Here is a 10,771-nt window from a genome sequence, read left to right on the forward strand (position 1 = left end):
AGTTTAGTGATTAAAAATAATGTTTCTTCTGCATGTTTTAAGGGTAAGGAACTGCAGAAGAAAATATTCTTTCTGGAGTCTGTTACACCACCTGGTGCTATCTAAAGTCACAAATCCAAACCTACAATAACCTAGCTGTGGTATGCAAGATCAGGGTACGTTACTGTAGGGCACTGAATATTGAAATTGCCATTTCACGTCACCCGCAAGAAACTTTCCCAAGTCGATACGCAATGTTCTTTCTGTTTCATGTACACAAAAGAAAACATTTAGCAAGAAGGTCATAAATTGTCCTTTAGCGTTCATCTTTACAAGTCTATAATCATCAGGAAGCAGAAAAAAAAGTCATCTTTGCATTTTATTAAGCAAACACCCCTGAGTAAAGAGGCTGATATCCACTGTCTTCTCTCTTGCAAGTAAGCACGCAGACGCTCAGCATGCCGAAGAACTGAAAAAGAGAGAGTGCACAACAGATTTAGTTTTGCTGTATTTTTTGTTTCAGTCATCAGACTCAATGCCGGTATCTTAATTAGACTTCTTCATCATAGCAAGGATATTTATTTTTTTCACTTAGAAAATACAGCCACAGAAAGTGAATTTTTTTTGCGTATCAATTTCCAATATACATCCACAGAAAGTGACTTTTTTTTGCATATCAATTTCCAGTAATAGTTCCAGCTCAACTTTTCCCTCCCTGGTTTCTCCCATTAATTTATATATCCACATTAATTCCTAGTTACCTTGCTGTGGGAAAAATTTCAGTGAAAGCATGGGGTTATTCTGGACTTAAAATGAGTTCCGCAAAATATTTAAGCATATAAAATATGCAAATAAAGATCGTGCAGAATATGCTAAGGCAATCTTTGGAGACGATCACAGGAGAGATCGTGATGGGAGGGTTCATCACAAATAGTGACGGGACATGTAATGGGAGTGTAGAACTCATGACTTTAATAAAGGGGAAGGAAATTATGGAAATGACGTCACTAAGCAATTTAAGCCCATGAGATCAAATGCTGTAAACAGTCACCTCTCTGCTAGGGCCAAAATTAAGAAAAGGAAAGTTTAACAAAGTCAAGCCCCAGTCCTGAGATGACATCTGGACAGACTTTGGCTTCTGCATTGACTTCAGGAGTCGGGTATTAAACCGTAAGTGTCCTGCACTGGCTCAACTTACAGCCTCTCTTTTATAGAGAGCAGATAATCAAGAAAATTGCTGTTATTAAATGGATCAAATCTCTGTCAACACAGAACAGGTTACTAATCTCGGAGAACAGGTACAGGGAACAATGACAAACCACCAGGCTGAAATTTATGAGTCAAATCTTCACAGAGCTGCGTAGCCATTTTTTCAATGTGCCAATTGCGAGGAGTTTTTCATCAGGACTTTTCAAATCTAGTTTTCACCCACAAGATGATCTGTTTTCACATTTCATTTAATCCAATCTTCTAAGTCTATAAATAGCCCTGCTGGTTTCATTCCTAGTCATTATTTCTCATCCATTTTGATTCCAGGTCTCCAAGCACCGGACTATTCATTGGGTTATATCTAAAAATGAATTTCGATGAGGAGTTTTTTAAATCCCAGTTAAATATAAAAAAGCTGGTTGTTTTATTAAAAAATTCTAGACCTAGGCCTTTTAGCACACCTAGCTTTTTGTACTTCCTACCAAATGACCACAATGGATTCTCCATTGACTTGCCATCCCAAATCCCCTACTAGCTTTTTGGATCCCTCCCCTTATTGTCAGGCAGACGAAATGGGGACAATTGGAAGAAAACAAGAGGAACGGAGGACCGGCTCTACTTCAGAGCCAGAAAAAGGCTGTAGGCTAATAGGACACGGTAGAAGAAAAAGCCCCAAGACCAAGGGGCAAACAGTATTATTTTCCATGAGGGAAGAGATAGAAACGTTTACCTTTACAATGGCAAACCCCAGGATTACAAGCATAGCATAGCTGATAACGCTCTGCAGCCCAGACTCCAGCTCCTCTGCGCAGCCCTGCCGTGAAAGAGAGAGGTGAAAACAAGTTAAAAGACATTAATTCAGCTGGACTTTTTTTTTCCTTTTTTTCTCCCCAATCCTTCAAAGGAAGCAAGACCTTGTAAGGCCTATCTAACCAGCCACTGCGGACCCAAGGGCTTCCATTCTTGTCTTCCGGACCCGAAGGCCTGTTGTTCTCTTTTTCGTTGAGGAGAGGCACTGACAAATCCCAATTCACTGACATTTGCTGCTTCTCAGTCTCCTCTAGCTCAGGTCACTTAAAAGAAGTGCCCAAAACTCAGAGCCAGGAAAACCGGCAATGGTTATCTATAAAAGTCAACTTATGGGCTTGCGCCCTAGACTGAAGAACCTGGTCTGCAGTTCTCCAGATTCAGCATGGTCAGTCCTAGAAGAGTCTCTTCCCCTACCTCGGATCTGTTTGAACAACTACATGCCCATAGCTAGTGCTCCGGCCTTGGCTTCTGTAGCGACATGAAATGGAGGAGCTACCACCAGAGAGACAAGCCCAAACATCCAGACTGGTGCTCCTCCTTCATCACCTAGAAGCTTTTACAGAACTGTATCAGAAGGAAGTTAGAGGAAAACCACAGGGAGAAAAAGGTTGGGGGGACAAATTACTGAAAAGAATTGGACGAAGTTATCTCTAAACCCTGCCCCAGGTGCTTTCCTCATTGGTTCTGCCTGGCTGAGACTGATCGTGGCCCAGCTGTGAAACTGTGCCCTTTATCCTCACCCGTGTATTGAGTTCCTGTGGCTGATCCAGACGCCCCGTGCAGTTCTTCATATCTTGCCTGCAGCAGCTCAGAGGGACGCTGTTGTTACCGGTGGAATTAAACCACTGTGTGGTTGTCCAGTCACTGTAGTTCTTTACCCCACAACAACGAAGCTGCCAAACACAGGACAGTTACAAGGATGTATGAATATATACGAATGCTAATGTTGAGTTAAACCTCTCTTAGGCATACAGAGCAAGAGCTACCTGCAGTATGCAGCAGATACTTCAGGAAAACAGCTGCAGATATAATAGATCAACTCCCTTCATACATTATTACCTCCTTATTGGTTTATTCTTTGTGAAAGCTCTAATATTCAAGTGACAGGTTGCAGGACAGAGTCTTCCTTCATCTTCTTATTTTATGGTACAAGACTCTCAGCAGCGGTTATTCATATGTACTCAGGTGGTCTGATCCAAAGGCCACTCATGTCAACAATGTCATTTGTTTACATTAACTTCACACCAGGAGCCTGAAAAGGCCAACTCTGTCACATGGGGAGCACCCTCGATTGCCTTGGAGGATCAGATGCTAAACACTGCTGCAGAGCCGAGTTCCAGGATATGACCATACCGAACCTCTTCCCCGCCCAAATTTCTTGTTCAGGACCCAATTGTTCTTTTCTAAATAATCCTCAGGACAACTTAAATATTTTCTTACCTGTTCTTGCAAGTAATCCACAACAGTAGACTCTGGATTTTTCCCATCATACTTCTCAAAGACTGCGTGCATTGTGCCTTGCACGTCCGTTTTTACCTATTTAGAGAGGAAAAAAAAAATACATATTGTTTTAACACGAGAGTTAAGAATTTGATCTAGTGGAAACTGCAAAAGATCTGTATTCCATCTAAGTCAGGGGAAAAAAAAAATTTAAAAAGATAAAAATCAAGTGATATTTTAGATAAAATGCAGGTAGCACTTAACCAGAATTACGTTCCTGGATAGAAGCTTGCCTCCCCTGACGGATGAGCCCTCCTTTGTCAGCATCAACAACTGTTTAATCCAACTTAGAGACTGTTGCGATGCCTGCCAGGTACTTCATGTATTCACCATATTCCTGACAAAGACTGATCCACATACCGGATGGCGACATTCCCACTCCCACTTGCCCTGCAGATTGCAGGGCAGGGGATGAAGCGCAAGAAAACTGGATATATTGAAATGCTCTAAGAATGCAAAATCTATTTCTTTACTTTTAGGTTAGTAGAGAGATGCTAATTCTTTGCTTACCTTTTCCCTGTAAACAAATCCCAGGACAAAAGCGGATACTTCTGCAATAAAGATAACCAGGATAATGGCCAAGAACTGAAATTAAAAGAGAGACACCTTAAGGAAGAATTCCAAAGCATTTGAATTCAATTGCACACTACCCATTACATTAACTTACAGTGGTAAGTTATCGTTATCTGTTGTATCCTCCCCAATCAAAAGAGTTTCCAAAAAATAATTTAGAATAGAAGATTACTGTGCACGGCTGGGACTATGACTGTGGGCACAGGTCCTGTTGAGCCGATGCAGGCAGTCTCCTGAACACTGCCATGATGCGATCCGTGTGAAGAGCCTACGAAACACCTCACGAGGCGGCTGTCGCACAAGAGACAGCACAGATAAACCAGCAGCTGAGTTAGGTACGTTGGGCACTGCTTGTTGAGCTCACATCACCTTCAAGGCACGAGTTGGGGGCCCGAAGTTACTCAACATGAACCCTTCTGGCTTTTTAAAAATCGTTCTAGAAGAAGTCGAGGCGCGCTTTCAGGATTCAGAGAACTAAAGTTATCAGAAAAACCAGACAGATACCTGTTTTGCTTGCTTTGGAAATTCACATCTCCTCCCGTTCCCTCACCACCACCTTGCTCCTCAAAACTTGCTACTCTCCACATACATCTCCAGCAAGCTAGCCGAGGCAGAGCCACGAAACTGCCCCCGGCTGTGGGTATTTGTCGTACGAGGCAGTACAACTATTAATTTAGCCTGTGCCTCACTCACCATCAATCAGGGCTTCACAGCAGTACATAACTCCCATGAAGAAGCAGTGCTTCAGCAGTATATTCCAGAATGATCTTTTATTTTCTGTACTGTGCATCTGGAGAAGGTCTACTGTGGCACCTCCCACATCATACAACAGGGTAAAGAAGAGGACATGCAAGAACGTGCAACACTCACCAGCCCTAGACCAACTCGAGACTCCCGGAAGGTAGCACAGCAGCCGATCAACCCAATGATGAACATTACCACTGCAACGCAAATAATGATCACGGCTGGCAACAGAGCATACTTGTCCTGCAAAAAGTTGTCGTAGCTCTTGTAGGTGTTAATGACATAAGCTCCAACATAGCTGAGACCTGCTGCTGCTGCCTGAAATGCAATAAAGAAAGTTATTAGCAGTTATTTATTAAGCATCTGCCCAAGAAAGTAAACACAGACCTTTTGGTAACAGTGCAATTAACATTTCAACTTTAGAAGTAATGACTACATTATGCAAAGATCTAGAAGAAAAAAAATGCTGGGTCTGAAACTAGCTACCCATTCAAACTCTAACGCCGAGAAGAGACAATTCACTTCCCGTGAATCACTCCTCTACTAATGAAGCACCACTTTAGCTGAGCTAAAACACTGGACCCATCGTCCATCGGTCAGTGTCTCTGCAGAGGACCAAGTTCACACTTCCAACCCAAGATCACCTACATCCCACCCAACACTGCATTTGTAGGAATCAGCTTTTAAGATGATCATCACAGGGGTGGGTTATTGGTTTGGGGCTTTTTTTTTTTTTTTTAAGAAAACTCATCCTTTCCTCTTTCACAACAGCAATAACCACTTAAGACAGGCACAAATGTTCCTAATCTCAGCAAAACACAGTCTCTCCTTTTCCTGGAGGGAATAGATTTCTGCAACCTCTAAAATAAACTCTCCTCCAAAAGGATCTTTTGCCAATTGAGGCCAACATACAATGCACCGGTGACAGCTGCCCAACTAGCAGCTCTGGCGACGGAAGGCTTTTATCTGCAGAACTGGGTACAGCCCTGGAAACAACACCAAAAGACTCAGCAGTGCCCTGCCAATGCCTCACCAATGGCATCAAAAAATTCTCTCAAGAGTTACAACAGTTCATCCACCCTTTATAATCCTGCAGCACAAGATGACACCTCTAAAAATGAAGCACCATCCATACTCATGTTCTGGAAACTCGAGGGAAACCAGCCTGTTTGTTTTCAATAGACTACAGCTGGATTTCATCATGCAGCTTATGAGCAGTTCATTATGTCCCCCAGTGCTGTAGGTTTTAATTAAATCAAACACTCCTCACACTGGAGCTAGGACTGGCTAATTCCTTTACCTTGTTTGGCTCCGTCCCCTCCAGCCAGGTCTGGTGCCTGCCCTTTAATTACCTTCATGTGCAGGGGACATCCTTCATTTCAGACAGCTCTCATCCTGCACCACTCTTGCATTCCTGGATGCTGCCTGTACCTCAAAATTACCGGGATCAGATGCACCAGGTGATGAAACCAGGATCAAACTAAGCCTTAGAGTCATTTAGCACACATCATGCAAGATCCTGCTGGGACTCAGATGCAGCAGGTCCTCTACAAAGTGAGGTATCAGGAAAAGGAATAGGATCACCAGTTCTCAAGAGGGTTTTTTTTTTGTAATTCTTCACATACATTGGGTTTTCAGGTGGTGCTAATGATTAAAGCAGTTCCTAACATTTCTTTTAACTTTTCCTCTCATTGAGCAAAATCTCTTTTCCATTTCCCTGTCTGCAGGCATACAGGTTTCTTTTTCTCACCCCTTTTTAGGGATGCAGGGAAAGGATGTCTTCTCACTACACCACCGTGAGCAATCTCACCTCTTCCTCCTCCAACACTATGCTCTCGTACTGAAAGTGGGAGAGGAAAAGTCCCAGGAGTGGCAGCAGCACTAAAAGTGGAGCTGAGGACACCGCATCTCCATCCTGCCTTGACTTCAATTGCACAAAAAGAGCGAGGCGTATGACTCAAAAAGTGCATCCCGTATTTCTGGCTCAAAAAGCTGGATGCACGTGTGACTGTCCACCTATTCTCCGTTCTGCAACAGCATCATCTAGGCAAGGGTAGCCACGGAGAAGGAGGTAACGCTCCTGGGCTAACTATTCATCATCGTGAAGAAAACGTGATGATGGGATTTGCCCGATATATCCTTTATTTCTAATATTTTCTAGGACTATTGAGCACCATGATTTGCCATGTTGACCCCAAACCCAGTGAAGACAATGCAGATTCAGGACACGGGCCAGAGGGGCTTTTATTAACCACAGAAATGCTCTGCTCAGTGGGGCTAGCATCAGCTCAGAAAGCAGCTTATACAGGTCCTAAAAGGGTTCAGAGTTTGGCCCCTGCTCCCATGGAAGCCGTGGAAAACATCTAAGTGACCACAGCAGGAACAGCGTGATGCTCCAGGTTGACTTAAAAACTTCTCCCTACTTTTGCATAGCAAAAAATATTACATGAATAATGCCACAGGTACCATCATAGTCATCCCATCCTGACCGTAACCCCAACGGCATTTGTTGCTGGGTTTTGAAACCTTCCTGGTAAACATGGCTATGGCTGCAAAGTAATGGTATTCTGGTTTCTCAGGTTTTGAGGACATTTCAGGCAGAGGTGCACCATGACTGCCCAGCACACACCAAGTCATAATCTACCACCATGAATATAGACACAACGTGGCGATGCTCCCAGCCACCGTGCTCGTACCCCAAAATCACCGCATCCTTGGTCTCTCTGCTGCTGCCATCACCGCAAACCTAACGTGGAGTCGAGTTATGGCTTTACAAATTCCAGGCTAGAGAAAATACTGCCAGGTAGTCATCCCAAACCAAAAGCGCAGCCGGCCACCAGTAGCACAAAGCCTCCTGCACGTGAATTTTCAAACCAAGCGCTCGTCTCTGGGCATAGCCACTAACGAGACCATTTTTCCTGAGGCCATCAGCCTTTGGTACAGCTCAGCATCTAGGCTGGGATGTCCCACCACAGTTGTCATCAACCGCTGAGTGCCTACAGCCCCAGGAGAAAACCAGAAGGACTGCAAGACCCTCAGAAAGGTTCATGATGGAGGAAGGCAGTCCCTGGGGGAAGGGAGCAGGGGTGACCTGACCACAGGGAAGGTAGCACAGACTGAATAGCCAGGGTACAAAAAGGCACAAACCGTAGTTTTGGCAAGTAAATCAGTTATCTGCATTCAGCAGCAATGTCATGTCAAAACGTGCACAACGGAACAACATTGTGATTTAGTTAATGTGTAAAAGTTCACATGCAAAAGTAGAAAGTGAATTGTTTGTCACATTCAGAGAACGTAAAGCCCTGCTCTTTTGTGTAACTCTGGTCTCAGCCTTTGCAAGTAGTTCTGTACTTCTGAAGACAGTCTAAAGACAGTCTGCTTCATAATTTAATCTTCCTATAGGATGTTTTACACAAAAGAGTCCCCCAATATTTCCATTATCCTTCTGCAAGCGATTTTGATGACAGACACATTCTTCTCTATGTCTATACTTTACACCCGGTTTTCTACCTATTTTCAGCGTGCTCAACACACAGTGCAAAGGAAGCACACAGAGGGAATGGTAAAGACAGACCAACTGTGGGAAACTAAGAAAAACCTTGTTGCCAGCAAAGGGCTACCACAAAATCAAAAAAAAAAAAAAATAGTGAAGCCAATTCACAGAAGTCTCACAAAGCCGAGACTAGCGAAGCTCCACGACAGTAAGCTAACATCAGAGGGTCCAGGGTTGAGTTCAAGGAGACTCTTGCCCAAACTTTACCAATGCAAATATAGACCGGCACTTTCACAGTAGGTTTTATAGCAACACTCAGGATTGTCTGGGTTCTGGTTAGAGACGAAACACAGCCAGCAAGAGGTCTCTTATAATTTCTGAACTTCTGCTTCCAAGCAGAAAAAGGAAGTCTAATGAGGTAAAAATAAAAGACTTTGAGTAAAGATTTGGCTTAAAGGAAGTTCACATTTTTCCCCACAAACTGAGATACAGCCACAACCTCACCCGTGGTTTTTAATTCAAAGTGAAGATTTTGAAGCCTGAAGAGCAAGGTCACTCAGGAGTGGAAGGCATTTCAGCTAACAATCTGTTCCCTGTTTTATTTTTGCAGATGAGTCCCAGAGCCAAACTTCAAAAGTAAAGATGAAAAATATGTCGGAACATAAACCTGAGCTCTCCTCTTAAGCCTTCCCAGTACTTAATGCAATTTCGAAATCTGGTGGAGGGATTTTTCCCCCAATGTTGCAAAACCTTCAGCCCATTCCTAAATCTGAGATGAAACTTCTCCAGAAGAGCAGTACAACAAGAAATGTCCTTTGCACTGCTGAAGACAGACCTTAAATCAAAAGTGTAAAGTGCACCTGATTAAACAGGTTTGTGTTGGGTCTCAAAAAAAAAAAAAAGAATCTTTCACAAATACAAAGGCCACTTTGAGCAATTACTTTTGGGGAGGAAGAACTCAAGTAACTCCTTCATCATTAATCAAACACCTTCACAAACACATCTAAAATTACATACAAGGTTGCCAGGATTATTCCAAGAAATTCACACTAGAAATTGTTAATGTTCTTTACAATTTTCACAGTGTCCTGCTTGGAAGTTTACTTTCAGAAGAATTCAGTGCAGAATAGGATCACGTGATGCCCAACACAGCTGGCAGAAACCCCAGCGCAGGCAGCCAAGGAGTGATGCAAGGCTGATACGGGAGAACCAGTTCACCCAGTCCGTGGGGCTGCCTCGCTACCTGCGCTTTGCTGTGGTCCGCCAGCGACAGCAAGCAGGATGCCCTAACCTTACCCCTTCCTCCCCAAACATCCCCGGCTGACTCACTGGGGCTCCAGGAAACGCTGCTGGTATTTCTTTACGACACTGATGATTCCCATAAGACAAACTGAAGAGATGAGGCAAATGGAAATTTTGCAAGAAAGCCCCTTTTTCACAGCTGAGCGACAAAGCTGCAACCGTCTCTGCCATCTCACCCACCACAGCTCACGCGGTTCAAGGACCTAACAGCAGAATTACTCGCTTTTTCATATCCTCTGCCTCTGACAGAAAGCAGAGATCTTAAAACTGAGTGCGAACAATAAACTCCTTGTTGGGGCTGAGTGAAAAGAAAGCAAAACCATAACAACTGGGTTTTCCCTAGGCTGATGTTTAGGCAGGACGACTCACCAAGTTGACTTCACCCACGACTTCCACACTTAGCCCAGCCAGTTGAGCCGGGGAGGCAGCTATACAGTGATGCTCTGCTCCAGGAACCTGTATAACAAGGTGGAACTCTCTCCAGCCACATAATGCACACACGGCACCGTGAATATTCAGCCTTGCCCGTGAAACAGAAGGGGACAGGCCTGGATGGCTGTAAGGAGCCTGAGCTGTCTCACTGATGCGAAACAGGACAGCCGTTGGAAAATAGTAGATTTTATATATATTTTTTTAAGTATTATGTTGATGACCATGAGCCCCTGCCCTTCTAGAGAGATTTATAGCCATGTAAATACTTCACGACACTTTATCAGCATCACAGCCATAGAAGGGGGCTCTTAAACTTCCCTCTATACAACTGCTCTGAAAAAGAAAAAAAAAAAAAAAAAAATAAAATTTGCATCTATCAGTCAGGCAGAACAGATACTTTTCCACCTTCCCTTCTTTGTTTTAATAAATTGACCTTACACGATGGCTGGGAACAGAGGTTTGTGTTCATTTCAATTTATCAGCCTAGGCTTCTTTGTTCCCTGCCAAACCTAAATAAAACACAGTAAAGGAGCCAAACTCGTAGCTATGAAATTAAAAGGCAGTGTTTGTTGGTTTGAGGTTTTGTGGTGGGTTTTTTGAAGGTTTTTCCCAGCTTCCTCCAATTTCACAGTGTTGATTTGATCACTTGGTCCGTTAATGTGGAGCGCTATAGGATCTTCTTCTTAAAAGGCTGGTGAGTTAAATACAGAGTAACAAAGCTAGAGTGTT

The 10,771-nt window shown here is 43.5% G+C and overlaps 1 protein-coding gene across 1 annotated transcript; it reads right to left on the reverse strand.

Moving 5' to 3' along the window:
* Nucleotides 1-361: 361 nt before the first annotated feature.
* Nucleotides 362-10,066, reverse strand: LOC104157818 (tetraspanin-3-like; the record flags this gene model as incomplete). The annotated part of the gene is made up of 9 exons (XM_009695297.1): nt 362-448; nt 1,919-2,002; nt 2,739-2,891; nt 3,439-3,534; nt 4,009-4,083; nt 4,942-5,133; nt 6,626-6,739; nt 7,445-7,561; nt 9,980-10,066. Coding segments are annotated over 9 exons (1,005 nt in total), but the record flags the coding sequence as incomplete, so codon positions are not given.
* Nucleotides 10,067-10,771: the final 705 nt, after the last annotated feature.

Source organism: Cariama cristata, unplaced genomic scaffold (assembly GCF_000690535.1).
Source record: "Cariama cristata isolate BGI_N322 unplaced genomic scaffold, ASM69053v1 scaffold27762, whole genome shotgun sequence".
NCBI classification, from domain to species: Eukaryota; Metazoa; Chordata; class Aves; order Cariamiformes; family Cariamidae; genus Cariama; species Cariama cristata.